Source organism: Microcebus murinus, chromosome 2 (genome assembly GCF_040939455.1).
Source record: "Microcebus murinus isolate Inina chromosome 2, M.murinus_Inina_mat1.0, whole genome shotgun sequence".
Taxonomy (NCBI): Eukaryota; Metazoa; Chordata; class Mammalia; order Primates; family Cheirogaleidae; genus Microcebus; species Microcebus murinus.
Genome location: NC_134105.1, coordinates 68,042,982 through 68,059,550, shown reverse-complemented (window position 1 = coordinate 68,059,550; position 16,569 = coordinate 68,042,982). Strand labels below are relative to the sequence as shown.

The 16,569-nt window shown below is 36.3% G+C and overlaps 1 protein-coding gene across 1 annotated transcript in view; it reads right to left on the bottom strand.

The window, feature by feature from the left end:
* Positions 1 to 16,569, bottom strand: part of DNAI3 (dynein axonemal intermediate chain 3) — a 69,131-nt gene that overhangs the window by 26,482 nt on the left and 26,080 nt on the right. Inside the window, exons 14-17 of the mRNA XM_012747610.2 lie at positions 13,985 to 14,058; positions 6,525 to 6,669; positions 4,713 to 4,800; positions 1,065 to 1,195 (exon numbers count right to left, since the gene is read on the bottom strand). Coding sequence (XP_012603064.1) covers positions 1,065 to 1,195; positions 4,713 to 4,800; positions 6,525 to 6,669; positions 13,985 to 14,058 — 438 coding nt within the window. The remainder of the gene's footprint in view (positions 1 to 1,064; positions 1,196 to 4,712; positions 4,801 to 6,524; positions 6,670 to 13,984; positions 14,059 to 16,569) is intronic.

Below are 16,569 nucleotides of genomic sequence, written 5' to 3'. Positions count from 1 at the left end.
CAGCTAATTTTTTCTATATATGTATTAGTTGGCCAATTAATTTCTTTCTATTTGCAGTAGAGATGGGGTCTCGCTGTTGCTCAGGCTGGTTTCGAACTCCTGACCTCGAGCGATCCGCCCGCCTCGGCCTCCCAGAGTGCTAGGATTACAGGCGTGAGCCACCGCGCCAGGCCAAGGTGTTGGGGTTTTTACATATTGCTGTCAATGTCTCTGCTCCCTGGCTAGGCTGTGAGTGCCTTGAGTACAGAGGGACTGTGCTGCTCACCTCTGATCCCAGCACTGTGCCTGGCAGGCAGTATGCTCTCCAGAGCTTGTGGAACTGATTAATATTCTCTTAATACCAAATTGTGAATGCAAATTGTGTTCTGGTACAACTGAGCTAAGGTGGCTTGGCCTGGGAGAAATACCCTTTATTTCAGGGAACAAAAGACATGAATGAAAATCATCTCTGCTCTGTATGACTAGCTAAAGTTCTGAACCTCATTTCTTTATTTCTAAAATGAGAATAATAATATCAACCTTACAGGATTATTGGGATTAAATGGGATACAATTTGGAAAATAACCTGGCACATACCCTGATACATAGAAAACGTCTAATAAATGTGAGGTTGCTTTGGTTATTATTATAGTAGGTGCTGAAAAATGGCAGCCATTATCATTGTTATATCCCAGTGTTATTTATCTTTTGAATTGAATGAGTTTTTCACTCTTTCCTACTAGATTGTGCTAGCTTAACAAAAGAATATATTTCCTTAGTAAATCTGTAATAGCATGATTTCTTCCATATGGTAAAGATATTTGATGAATATTTTAGACTGATCATAAACTACTAGTAAAAAGGGTACCTAATTTTATAGATACTTTCCACATTTGTTCAGAAACATATTAAACGTGGATCTATGAAGTACAAGGGTTAAAAATTTTAAATGCAAATAATCATATTAAAATTAAAAATGATATAAATATTATAAGCCTTCATACAACAAACACGTATAATATGATAGATGTTAATATATTTGCATAATTAAATATTAATTTTAAAAGCAGATAATTCCAATTTACCTCTGTTCCCACAAAGAACTTTGTGCAGAAGTCATCTATTGACTTGAGAGGATTGGCCATCCCACTTTCCAGATTATAGTATGGGTTCATTTCTCCTGCTTTCAGTGCTTTGCTCTGTGCTAACGTTCTGTCTGTCAGAGGAGTATGGATGAACAAGCACATATTTATAGTGAAAGATTTTTAAAAATATAGACAGTTTATATTTTTTGTCCCTTACCACACGCATCTTGTCCCATTCCCTTCCCAATGTGGTGGGCATAAGTCCAAGCATTTTTAAACTTCTAATTTAGCAATAGAAACTTTCTCAAACCAAAACATCAGTGACTGTACTACTATATGATAGCTTTAGCTATATGTGCAATGTAAGAGTATAGCTAATCCTAGGGCTGAAATGAAAACATCATGGGGAACCTGTTTCTTTTTAAAAGTATTTGATTTCACCTTGTTTTAAAGCAAAAGTCTTTATATGATCTAAAATTAATGTTACTTATTAAAGCTTTGGAAAATAGAGAAAAGCATGAGTAAAAGAATAAAAGTCATCCATTATCATGTCTCCCAAATATAACCATGATTAAAATATTGATATATTTCTCCTCTAGTGACTTTTCTGTGGATATGTATAAATAGATTTTTTTTTTTTGAAACAGTGTCTCACTTTGTTGCCTGGGCTAGAGTAAGTGCCGTGGCATCAGCCTGGCTCACAGCAACCTCAAACTCCTGGGCTCAAGTGATACCTCCTACCTCAGTCTCCCAAGTAGCTGGGACTACAGGCACAAGCCACCATGCCTGCCTAATATTTTGTTTCTATTTTTAGTTGACTGGCTAATTTTTTTCTATTTTTAGTAGAAACGGAGTCTCACTCTTGCTCAGGCTGGTCTTGAACTCCTGACCTCAAGCAATCCTCACGCCTCAGCCTCCCAGAGTGCTAGGATTATAGGCGTGAGCCACCATGACCAGCCAAATATATATAAATAGATATTTTTAAATATTGAATCATATTTTAGCTTTGTATCCTGATTTTCTGTTCTGTTAAAGATATGTCTTGAGCATTTTCCCAGGTCACTTATTAGTTTTTGAAACATGTGATATTAAATTCTGGGAAAGATGGTAGAGAAATATATGTTCATAAAATTCTCCTTTCATCACACCTTCTCAGTATGTCCTTCGGGTTATATTACTCACAGGAAAACAAACAAATATAAAAATCAGCCAACAAACAGACAAACAAAAACAGGAGAAGAAAACCAGCTATACTAAAAAATATATATTGCATTAAAAAAAAATTTTAGTATAATTCTGGACAAAAGTGAAAAATGATTATTATGATTTAGTTTGTACAGTCAACCAACACTTCATTTGGGATCTACATTTTTTGAGAGGTCTCTTCTCCCACTAAGTGAAACATTAAAAACAAGTATCAAAATAAGTCAAACATGGAACTAGACTTTTAAATAGCTGTATTACAAAATGTAAATCTACATTCCAAAAAAAACCCACAAAAAACTAGGCACATTCAATTACATCGTTCTTATTAAAATATATTATTTATAATACATTTAGGAAGAGCAAAAAGGCATTTTGTATCCATTTAATAATAAAATTAAATCATTAAAATATTTATTTCTAATTCTTCACTCATTTCAATGTCTGTTTTTCCCTTTTTAAATAATGTACACAAATATATTGGTAGAGTAGAACATGTATATAATTTATAAATCAATATATACATTGGGAATTTGTACTCAAAAATGCCTATTGATGAGGTGCAAGATCAAAAGGTATAGAGTTCTCTGGTCCAACAAACAGAGGTAAGATCCTGACTTCCAGGGTCACAACTGGTAATGAAAAAAAAGGGGCGAAGGCGAGAGAAGAAGATGTAATGAACCTTAGCGAGAAAGTGGAAGTGGGGGCCTGAGGACAGAGCCCAGGATAACTCGAGTTATCAGTTCTATTCTGGACACATTGAGGGGGTGGATTTGGTCCAAACCCAGGAGACAGCAAGAGAGTCAGGGGAGAACTCTCAGCAGGGACAGAAGTTGGAGCCATGTGGGTGGACTGTGTTACCAAAGAGAAAGTGTGTCACCAATGAGGAAAGCATACAGCCAAAGTTCAAGTTGGAGTTATGTTCATGACTAGAGGGCAGCACAGTGAAATGGAGCCAGGAAGGGAGACCGAGCAGGAGAAACTGAGGAAGTAGCAGGATAGGAAAATCACAAATGCTAAGAAAGGTGTGAACTCCAAGGAAAGGGGATGAGTTGATATTGTTTAACGTGGTAGAGTCAAAGAGGATGAGGCCAGAGAAAAAATGTTATCAATTACATTTACTTGGACTTGATGGGAATAACTTTGGATATTTCGTAAATTCAAAGTCATCCTCATAGATTCTGTATTTTCCATCACTGGAGATAGTGATAATCATAGCAGCTGACATTCATTGGATGCTTACCACATGCCAGGCACTACACCGTGTGCTTTATATGAACCGTTTCATTCAAGCAGCACAGTAACTTCCAAGGCAGTTATGCATTAATCCTCTTTGAGAATGATTAAATTGAGGCTCAGAGAGATTAAGTAATTTGCCCAAGGTCTCACATGTGGCAGTTAACATTTATTGTGAGTTGACTATGCACTGTTCTGATAGCTTCACGTATATTAACTCATTTTATCTTTGATAAACCCTACGAGGTAATTACTTTTATTATACAGTCCCCTTATCTTCCTCACTCTATTTGCAAACAGTTAAAAAAAAAGTAAGTGACAGAGAGGTAAAGTAATTTGGTCTGGTCAATTGGCTATAGTAATATTAGACAAAGTAGATTTCAAATAAAGGATATTACCAATTCATCAAGAGGACACAACAATCTTAGGATTTATGTATTCACTAATAGAGCTTCAAAATACGTAAAACAAAAACTGATAGAACTGTAAGGAGAAATACACAAATCCACATTTACAGTCAAAGAATTCAAGGCTGCTCCCTCAACAATTGATAGTACAAGGAGACTGAAAACCAGGAAGTATACAGAAGATTTAAATAATACTATCAGCCAATTTGACCTAATAGACATTTATGGAACATTCCATCCAGCCACATGAGATACACATGCTTTTTTTTTTTTTTTTTTTTTTTGAGACAGAGTCTCGCTTCATTGCCCAGGCTAGAGTGAGTGCCATGGCATCAGCCTAGCTCACAGCAACCTCAAACTCCTGGCTCAAGCAATCCTACTGCCTCAGCCTCCCGAGTAGCTGGGACTACAGGCATGCGCCACCATGCCCGGCTAATTTTTTCTATATACATTAGTTGGCCAATTAATTTCTTTCTATTTATAGTAGAGACGGGGGTCTCAATCTTGCTCAGGCTGGTTTCGAACTCCTGACCTTGAGCAATCCACCTGCCTCAGCCTCCCAGAGTGCTAGGATTACAGGCGTGAGCCACCGCACCCGGCCGATACACATGCTTTTAAAGTAAACATGGCCCAGATATGGTGGTCCACACCTATAATCCCAGCACTGTGGGAGGCTGAGCCAGGAGGATGGTGGACCAGGAGTTAAAGCACATACTAGAAAGTAACTCACCTTCACTTTAGACATAACCAGTCACTAACATTCAAACTACTAAATGCCTTTTTAATAAGCAGATGCAATTACCTTGTGTTTTATAAAGAAGATGGTCTTCCCTCAGGCTTACTTTGGTTGGGCAGTGATCTAAACTTGTTTCACCCTTAGACAGCCTTAACTTTTGGGAGAACATATAATAAAGATTATTTCCACATATTCTCAAGGAATCCTTCCTTGAATAATCTATTCCTGCCTTTCTCTATGGCTCCCAGATTGAAGGAAACTCACCTCCCTCTTCTTCCTTCCCTTGTCTCCTTCAAATTTCTAGTTGCTTTTCCACACGGAAAGCACCTAAACCATGTTTCTAAAACCTTGCCACAGAAGGGAGCTTGTCTAGGGGCACATTTCCAAATCCCAAATTCTCATGTGTCATTTTTTTCCTGAAAATGTCTTGCATTCTATTCTGTAATATATATTTGTTAGTTTTAATATAAAATAAGAACTCATTCCCCTGCTCCCTAAATCTTTCAGTTAAACAAAACTCCAGGGGGCTGCACAGGGACCTTACATACACCTGGCCATCTCTGAGTCCTCTCAGGGACGCACATGCCCGGGGGTTCCAGAAGCTGCCCTGGGCAGCACCACACCCTGGCGGCCGGAATGAGAAACTGTCACACTTTATGTTTTTCCCTCACAGCTTCTGTCTCCCCTTTCTCCCTTAGGATGTTTGTTCACATGCTATGCAATTATTCTTAGGTGAGCTTTTGTTGATTTGTTTGAATTATTCACAGCTCAGTAAATTCTACCCCAGATATTTCTAATCCTCTCCTTCCAATTCTTTCCCAGTTACTTTGGAAATATTCTCATTCCTCCATGTTCTCTCTTCCACTGGGAGCAAATACTTAATAACGTAATTCTTGTGATACTTACACAGTAAAAGAAAAGCATTAAGTTTGGATTAAAATTAGACATTCTAAAGAAAGAGAGCAATCAACATCAGACATCCACTCATACTTTCCACACATACGTAGCCATATTTTTCTCAAATTAAAATTGCTTTTCTTCAAGTTCTGTCATTCAAGATAAATACAAATAACTTCTCATTCAATTACTTTTCAGTTCTTTTTGGTCATAGGTTTTACAGCAATACTGATTCCCACTAGTAATATGCAAAATATGTAGAAGTCTGGCTATAATAGGAGAGGAAATAGGAGAGGAAAAAGCAGGAAATAGCTTTTCTCTGCTAACCCTAGCTCTGACTAATTTTCAAGCAACTGATATGCAATTGAATAATTATTACACAAATCATATGTAAGTCATGGCTTGCTTATACATGAACATCAATCTTTTTTTTTTTTTTGAGACAGAGTCTCACTTTGTTGTGCAGGCTAGAGTGAATGTCGTGGCATCAGCCTAGCTCACAGCAACCTCAATCTCCTGGGCTCAAGTGATCCTACTCCCTCAGCCTCCCGAGTAGCTGGGACTACAGGCATGCACCACCATGCCCAGCTAATTTTTTGTATATGTATTTTTAGTTGGTCAATTAATTTCTTTCTATTTTTAGTAGAGACGGGTCTCGCTCAGGCTGATTTTGAACTCCTGACATCAAGCAATCCGCCCGCCTCGGCCTCCCAGAGTGCTAGGATTACAGGCGTGAGTCACCACGCCCGGCCATGAATATCAATCTTGAGTTCACAGTAATTTTGATTTCTGGTTTGATCTAGACAGGCATCAAAATAACTCTCAATCAAGAAATTTATTGGTTGAATGAATACATAAATTGTAAAGTCTTGTGTTAATCTGAGTTGCTTTACTTTTAGAGTGTGTGTGTATGTATGTCTATGAATGGAAATTATAAAGTATCTGTATGCAAATAGGATGGATTAATTACATGTTACTTACCTTAGAGATAGGTTTCCAGGAAAGATCTAGATGTAAAAAAGTAGATGGTACATCAAAAGGAATTTCAATACTTTCTTCTTTCTTTTTCTCTGTTGGTTGGGGGGTTGAAGGTTTCTGTGGTCTAATATCCCAGAAACATACTGTACTAAAAAAAAGTTTATATCTTTTTTTATTAAGTATAAATAAGAGGTACAACCTCAGAACTACTGTTAATGCTGCTACACATTAGCAATGTGACCGTGGCTATATTTTAATGTCTTTGATACTAAGCTTTAATGAAATGGGATAGTTTTGCATTTTATATTTTTGAGAATGATACTGTTTATGGCTTTCTTTAATAACCTCCCTCATCTTGGGACTAATATCATCATATATGAGAACTGAGTTTGGAAACTGATGTAATCTTTTTTTCATATAACTGTTTTGAGATATAGCTCATATATAACAAAATTCACCCAGTTAAAGAGTATAGTTCAATGGCTTTAAATATATTCACAGAGCACAGAGTTGTGTGGCCATCACCACAATCAATTTTAGAAGATTTTCATCACCTCCCCAAAACACCCCATTAGCAGTTTCCCCCAAGTCCTCCCACCAGCCCTAGGCAACCATTAATATACGTCCTGTCTCTACAGATTTTCCCATGCTGGACATTTCATAAATGGAATCATATAATATGTGGTCATTTGTGACTGCCTTTTTTCACTTTGCATAATGTTTTCAAGTTTCATTCATGTAACATGCAGCTGGACTTCACTCCTCTTTATTGCTGAATATTCCATTCATCAGTCCATCAACTGTGTAAGTTTTGTGTAGAGTATGTTTTCATTTCTTTTTTTTTTTTTTTTGTAGTGGCTGTACATGGTTCTCGATTTTAATCGAGCTTTAATTATAGCACAACATAATGAAGAGGGTCACATAAATTTAAAGTAAAAACATGATACATTTACACTGGTGACTCAGAATGTAGTGAAGCTCATTGCAAAAAAAAAAAATCCCTTATTTAAACCTTAAAAAAATGAAATATACCAACTGCAATTGTTTTGCTATAAAAGTTTCTAATGTAGCAACAGAGGATGTTTATAGAAAAATATACTTTTAAGAAAATAGCTGAAAAAATCTAAAGAGGTAAAGTATAAAAAGTTTAAAAAAAAATCTCTTAAGGCAAAATACTGCCCCAAACATATAAAACTTAATTTTTAAAATTCACCTATCTAAATTTAAACGAGGTTGATGCAGCTTGCGGCTCGCAGTCCTCTGAGGTGGCTGCAGCTGGAACACAAAAGGGACGAGGGGCCAGGCTGTGGACACGTCAAGGCTGGCCCGGGGCAGGAAGCCTGCGTGGCCCCGTTTCGCTGTGACCAGCTGGGGCGGCGGGCCCCGCCACGTCCCGTCCTGGCTCATGTCCTCCTGAATCTGCCCGACCCTGTTGGCTATGAGGACTGAGCGGCAGAGGTCGGGCTCCACCAGCATGTGGCAGCGCTGGAGCTTCACCGCGGACACGTCCAGGAGCGACTGCCGCTGCAGGCTGTAGGAGGGGACAGCCTTAAAGCCCGACAGGGCTCCCCCCATGTCTTCCTCGTGGTCGGCACACTTCCTCTTCAATCCTCGTGCAAACACGGTGTCCTGCACCGCGAGGCCGCCCGCCCGGCCCCAAGTATGTTTCCATTTCTATTGGGCGTATCTAGGAGTGGAATTTCTGGGTTATATGCTAACTGTGTGTTTACTCTTTTGAGGAACTGACAGACTGTTTTCCAAAGCAACTGTACCATTTTTACATCCCATCTGCAATGCATGGGGATTCCAATTTATCAACATTTCCACAAGTTCACTAATACTTGTTATTTTTTGTCTTTTTGATTATAGCCATCCTAGTGGGTATGGAGTTGTATTTCATCAAAAGTGGTTTTGGTTTGCTTTGTGCTTTTGGTATAATAACTAAGAAGTCACTCCCCAATCCAATGTCATGAAGCTATATGCCTATGTTTTCCTCTAAGAGTTTTCTAATGTTTGCTCTTACATTTATGTCTTTATTCCATTTTAAGACAATTGTTGTATATGGTGTGAGGTAGGAGTCCAACTTTATCTTTTGCATGTAGACATCTGTCACATTAGCACTTGTTGAAGACTATTCTTTCTTCATTAAATTATTTGGCATCTTTGTTGAAAATCAGTTGACCAAAGATGGATGGGTTTACTTCTGGACTCTAAAGTTTATTCCATTGATATATGTGTCTGACCTCATATTCTAGTACATCTGTCTCTATTACTGTAGCTTTGTAGAAAGTTTAGAAATTTGGAAGTATGAGTCCTCTAACTTTGTTCTTCTTTGATAAGATTGTTTTGGCTATTCTAGTTCTTATTGCTATTTTGATTTACATTTCTCTGATAACTAATGATATTGAGCATCTTCTTATGTGCTTATTGGCCATTTGTATATCTTTTTTGGGGAAAAATCTATTGAGAACCTTTATTCACATTGTAATTGGGTTGTCTTTTTATTGTTGAGTTGTAAGTGTTCCCTTATATATTCTGGATACATGTATTTTATGAAATATATGATTTGAAAATATTTTTTCCCATTCTGTGGGTTGTCTTTCCAATTTCCTAATAGTGTCTTTTGAAGCACTAAAGTTTTTAATTTTGATGAAGTCCAATTTATCTATTTTTTCTTTTGTTTCTTGTGGTTTTGGTGTTTTGTCAAAGTGACATCATCTTAAAAATTATATAGTAAAAAGAACATACACAAATGGAGTTGGTTATGAAGTACTTTGTACATAGTAGGCATCCAATAAGTATTATTTCTCCTGTTATTCCTCTTTCCCCACAAGTTAATTATAAAAATCAAATGAGATAACATATGTGAAATTTTTTTATAAAAATTCCAAACATATATTGAATGCACTCTGTGTATGTGTGGAATTTTATTATAAAGAATTTTCCTGTACATTATCTCACTTGGTTTTTATAATCAACCTATGAGGAATATGTTTCTGATCATGAAAGTTATAAACATATTATAATGATACTTATATTAATTATGTGTATTTTATTAATTATTTTTATTTTGTGAAATTAATTTTATTAATATTAATTGTATGAATTATATAAAAGATATAATGAAAATGGCAAAGAATATGCCATATTAGCTCCATATTCTCTATAACTGAGGTTATATATAATCTGATTAATGAATTTAAGGTCTTAGAGAATTTAGATGTGTAAGTTAAAGTATTTAGATAAGCTGGAGATAGGATCAGGGTGGCTGAGTAGACATGGGTAGTATGTGCCTTCTCCATGGAGAGGAACCAGAAGAGTAAGCAGATTCTCATATTTTGAATAGATCATCTAGGAGAGAATGCTAAGATTCACCAGGGAAGCAATAGGAACCACCCCAAATGGACAAGTACAGAAAGGGTTCAGAACAACTTGCCTAGCCAAGACTGGCCAAGAGCTGGGAAAAGCTCCTCGATGTGGGGAAATAGTAAGAGAGAAGCTCCCAGGGCTCCACTCTTTGAGACAAGATTTTACAATCTTGCCTACAAGAGAACCTCCTGATCCATACAGGTCTTGGGCCCAACACAGGGAGCTGCCTGTAGGTTGCACAGAGACCTATCTCCAGAAAGGGAAACCCAAGTGGAATCCCACATATATCTGAAACTAGAGCAGCTTGAGCTGAGCACCATTCTGAGAGCCTAGATACTGGGGAACTATGAGCACACCTATAACCACTGTGCTCCAGGAGAGATACAGGAGCACAGAGTTTCATGCACCTCTGGGAAAGTCCCCGCTACCCTCCTGTGGGCTGCTGTTGAGACTGAGATGTGAGCAGACAGCATTTTCCACAGTTTCTGGCCTACCCTGGTTGCTAGGGTGGGGCTCCAGACTCTCTGGTCCCAGACCCAAAGAGACATTTTAAGAGTTTAACACTGGGCTGCACCCTGCCCTCTAGCCAAGTTCAGGCTGACATGGTTGCAGATAGGAGGGACAAGGAAATCAGCCTTTCTGACATATATTGAGGACAATACTCACCACATTACAATAAGGAAACGAAAGGTCAATATTCAACATCATGAAAACATACAAAAATATAAAACTCAAAGGTCTAATAAAACAATCACATGAGAGGAAGAGAAAGGAATTAAATGGCAATATGACAGAAGTTTAGCAAACCACAGAGAGGAAAAAGGAAACAAATAATTTATTAAAAACTAGAAAACAAGAAAACAACAATATGAGAACAAAGTCTCACATCTCAATATTAACCTTGAATGTAAATGGATTAAACACTCCACTTAAAAGACATGGACTGGCAGAATGACTAATAAAAACATGATCCAACTATATGCCACTTACAAAAATCTGATCCTACCCATAAAGACACATACAGACTGAAAGCAAAGGGGTGGAATAACATATTCCACACAAACAGAAACCAAAAGCAAGCAGGAGTAGCCATACTTATAATAGATAAAATACCCTTTAAATCAAAAACAGTAAAAAAAGAAGATCATTATATGATAAGGGATCAATTCAGCAAGAGGATATAACAATCCTAAATATATATGCACCCAACATCAGTACCCCCAGATCCACAAAACAAATATTACTAGACCTGAAGAAAGAGATAGACAGCAACATAATAAAACTGGGAGATTTCAAAACCCCACTCACAGAACTAGACAGATCATCAAGACAGAAAATCAACAAAGAAACATTGGACTCAAGATTGGACCTTAGACCAAACAAACATTTAGAGAACATCCCACCCAACAACTATAGAATATACATTCTTTTCATCAGTACCTGTAATATTCTCTAAGATAGGCCACATGTTAGGCCACAAAACAAGTTTTAACAAATTTTAAAAAATCAAAATCATATCAAGTATCTTCTCAGACAACAGTGGAATAAAGCTAGAAAATCAATATAAAGAGGAATTTCAGAAACTATACAAATATATGGAAATTAAACAACATGCTCCTGAATGATCACTGGGTCAATGAAGAAATAAAGACAGAAGATTTAAAATTTTTCAAAATGAATGAATATAAAAACACAACATACCCAACCCTGTGGAATACAGTAAAAGCAATGCTAAGAGAGAAGTTTATAGCATTAAATGTCTATATCAAAATAAGTAGAAATTAACAATCTAACATCTCACACCTCGAGGAACTAGAAAACCAAGAACAAACCAAACCTAAAGTTAGCAGAAGAAAAGAAACAAATATCAAAGCAGAACTAAATGAGATAGAGACCCCCCAAAAAATTTCAAAGAATTGACAAAATGAAAAGTTGGTTCTTTGAAAAGATAAACAAAATTGATAAACTACTAGCTAGACTAACCAAGAAGAGAGAAGATCCAAATAAACATAATGAGAAATGAAAAAGACATTACAACTGATACCACAGAAATAAAGAGATCATCAGAGACTACTAAGAACAACTATATGCTCACAAACTAGAAAACCTAGAGGAAGTGGATGAATTCCTGAAAACATACAACTGACAAAGATTGAATCGGGAAGAAACAAACTCCTGAATGGACCAATAATGACTTGTGAGATTGAATCAGTAATAAAATATTCCCCCCCAACCCCGGTCCTGCAAAATAGCCCATGATCAGATGGATTCACAGCCAAATTCTATCAGATGTACAAAGAAGAAGAACTGGTGCCAATCCTATTAAAACTGTTCCAAAAGATCAAGAAGGAGGGAATCCTCCCTAACTCATTCTATGAAACCAGTATCACACTGATCCCAACACCAGGAAAGAATGCAACAAAAAAGGAAACTACAGACCAATATCTCTGATGAACATAGATGAAAAAATCTTCAAGAAAATGCTAGCAAACCGAGTCCAACAGCACATCAAAAGGATAATTCATCATGATCAAGTGGTTTGATCCCAGGGATGCAAGAATGGTTCAACATATACAAGTCAATAAATGTGATTCACCACATAAACAGAAGCCAAAAAAACTCCATATAATCATCTCAATGAATATGGAAGAAACATTTGATAAAATTCAGCATCTCTTCATGATAAAAACCCTCAAAAAACTTGGCATAGAAGGAAAAACCTCAAAATAATAAAAGCCATATATGACAACCCCACAGCCAACATCACACCAAATGGGAAAAAGTTGAAAACATTTCCCCTAAGAACTGGAATAAGATAAGGATGCCCACCTTTACCACTTATATTCAACATAGTACTGGAAGTCCTCGCCAGAACAATCAGGCAAGAGAAAGAAATGGCATCCAAATTGGAAAAGAGGAAGTCAAATTATCTCTGTGTGCTAATGATATAATCTTATACCTAGAAAACCCTAAAAACTCCTCCAAAAGACTCTTAGATTTCATAAATTCAGCAAAGTCTCAGGTTATAAAATCAACATAGATAAATCAATTGCATTCCTATACACCAATAATGACCAATCTGGGGACCAAATCAAGAACTCAATCCCCTTTACAATAGCTGTGAAAAAATCCCATACCTAAGAATACATTTAACCAAGGAGGTAAAAGATCTCTACTATTCGATCCAGCAATCCCACTGTGTATCTACTGAAAGGAAAAGTGATTATAACAAAAAGATACCTGCACTTTTGTGAATATAAAAATAGTTAACCTATTAAAGCATCCAGTAGAGAACTGGGATAAATATCCAATACATTTATTTCTAATAAATGTGTTTCTTCACCTGAAGCTAGCCACGGTCAATTTCTGTTGCTTATAGTCATTAGAGTCTTCCCCAATACATGCCCTCAGGATGAGTCACATCTCTCCACCCCTTGCCTTGGCTGCTGCTGATGTCACTTGTGCCTTCTTCTGCCACTCTGTGGCTGATTCTGTGGTCTAAGGTGTCATCATTTCTATGGGCGTCAAAACTGTTTGTAATGGTAAAGTTTTTCCAGTAATTGGACGGTAGATAAATACTACTACTCTTCATGGTTCCTCTTTCATTGTAAATGCTTACTTCTATAAACTGGGAGGTATAATTTTATTTAAATGAATATTCTTCAATATACCACTAAGTTGTTTACAAAAACACTTTAATACGAATGTAAAAACTCTTCTTTTTAAAAAAAGATTTCCCAATGAAATGTTATAATCTTCACAATTGTTAGATAAAATTGAATATAAGTAACATATATTGCTAATTTACAAATATGAGAATGTGAAGAAGCAGAATAATTATGGATATAAGCTATACAACATTATCAACCATGAAGCCTAGTTAATTCTTCTTTTGATAACATAGTTATCTCTGTAAAAGGGTATTTTTAACTAGCAACAATCCATAACATTCTGTCCTTTATTTATACTAGATTTAACTGCTATAATAAAGATTATTTAAAGAGCAGAAAAAGACACTAAAAATTTCAGGAGCATCTAAGAAAAAAGAACTTATAGTATGAAAACACATCAGAAACATTTGAAATAAGACATACCAGTCTGCTGAACATGTGACAAGTTGGCAACATATTCCATTTCTATTCTCAAAGACAGAGCCCACTCTGTTAATCTATTTTTAAAAAGAAAATATACAAGAAAAGTAAATTCTTTGTAGCTAGAAGAGTAATGATTTTTTCTTGTAGCTATTTACCTTTTAAACTTTTTTCTTCTTGGTTTTAAATTTTAATAAAAGAGCGTACCATTATCACAGAAGTTTCATAAACAGAAGATTTTAAAATTAAATATAATTCTGCCATATATTCTTGTTCATTCTTTTGTCATGGAAACATTTTCATACAGTTTTAATTAGAATGCATATACATTTTTATCCTGAGAGTTTTTTTCAGTCCACAGAATTTGAACATTCTCGTATACATTCATAAATTATTTTAATAGTTCTATACTGTATAGATGATGTACCATAATTTCATTATTCATTATTATTAGAGGCTTTTTCAGTTTTTCAATAAATTGTGGAGCCGAACAACTTTTTTTTTTTTTTTTTTTTTTTTTTTTTTGAGACAGAGTCTCACTTTGTTGCCCAGGCTAGAGTGAGTGCCGTGGCGTCAGCCTGGCTCACAGCAACCTCAATCTCCGGGGCTCAGCGATCCTACTGCCTCAGCCTCCCGAGTAGCTGGGACTACAGGCATGCGCCACCATGCCCGGCTAATTTTTTGTATATATATTTTTAGTTGGTCAATTAATTTATTTCTATTTTTTGGTAGAGACGGGGTCTCGCTCAGGCTGGTTTCGAACTCCTGACCTTGAGCAATCCGCCCGCCTCGGCCTCCCAAAGTGCTAGGATTACAGGCATGAGCCACCACGCCCGGCCAGAGCCGAACAACTTTTATGAAGTTCCTCCCTCCCTCCCTCCCTCCTTCCCTACTTCCCTCCCTTCCATCCTTCCTTTTCAAGGCCTGATCTGTTCTAAGGTAGCATCAATAAAAAAGAAGCTAAGTGTTAAATAAAGGTGTGCCTTGAATGCTGTAAGATGTGACTCTTTCCATAATTGTGGGCATGACTCTGCAAACACACAGAGGATCCACAGGAGGGTTTATGGCTCCTAGAAGTTCCAAAATTCCAACCAACCAGCTCTCAAAGAAGGCAATAAGCTTTGAGGCCACGTGTAAAGATGCCACTCTTAAATCAATAGGAACTCATTGATTCCCCAATTCCCTATCCTTCTGATACTTGACTGGTGAGCAAAATAGTAAACAAAGGTGGGGTTTCCAGCAGCAAATAAACAGTGAAAGTAGGGATGGAGGACAGGCACAGGTGGGGCCTTGGTCAGGCCTGCAGGCATCCCAGGAGCTAAGCAACCACACACCCAGCTGACACTGCTGCCACCTGAACCAGTTCAGGTTCCATAGCAGCTGTAACTCCTCTCTGATGTGATAAACAGCTTCCAAATTGTGTTGTCACCTCCCCCTCTATGAGGCTTTCCTGCTGTATGAAGCCACAGACACCAGAGATGTGCGTGCTCCAGGATTTTATATTTTAATGATTCAAAAAACCCCAAAACACAGTAATATTACAGAAGTTTGGAAAATAGAAGATTTTAAAATCAAATACAATTCTACTTTATATCCTTTTCCGATCTTATTTCATGGATACATTTTGATGTGGTTTTTTAAAAAGATGTACATGTAATCTTGAGGCACAAATTGGGTCATTTCTTAATATGAACTCCCCACATTGTATTACTAATTACTGGTAAGAAAGTTTGGAAATTTGGATGACTTAAGAATAAGAACCACATTGACTAATTGCATTCCAAAATTTTATGGTGCAATCTGCAATGTTAATGTTTACTGGTTTCATTCACTGCCTCATCATTTTTAACACAGAATGTTACTTGAAATTTTCATTTAAAATTAAATAAATCCAAAATAGTACATTATTGTTGCTTTATTATTCATGGCTGAATAATTTTCATGTTGATTTACTAATTGATGTGTTGTATATGTATTTTGCTTATTTATTGGAAATTTTTATATTTATATATTTAGTACAAATCATTTCCTCCATTTTGTTATTTAGTCTTTATTTTTTACTTTTATTTTTTATTGATACATAGTAGATGTACATATTTTCGGGGTATATGTGGTATTTTGATACATTCATATAATGTGTAAAAATTAAATCATGGTAATTGGGATTATCTATTACATTAAACATTTATCTTTTCTTTATGCTAGGCACATTTGAATTATTCTCTTTTAGCTACTTTGTAACGTACAATAGTGTTAACGATAGTTACTTTACTGACCTGAACACTGGGTCTTATTTCGTCTAACCATATATTTGTACCCATTAATTAACCTCTCGTCATCCCTCACTTATTTCTTAATTTAGAAATTTATATGTGTATATTTTTAATCTGTCAATCTTTCCTTTTTGATTTCTTTCAACATTAATAATCTTAGTAAATTTTCCTCATTCCAGAAATCTGATATTCTGATATGTTGTATTTTTCTGTGATTTGTTATTTTCATTTAAATTTCAAGTCATCTGAAGTAATCTGTGTGTACGATGTGAGTTGAAATGGAACTCCTTTTCTTGTATTGTAACTTCCATTATT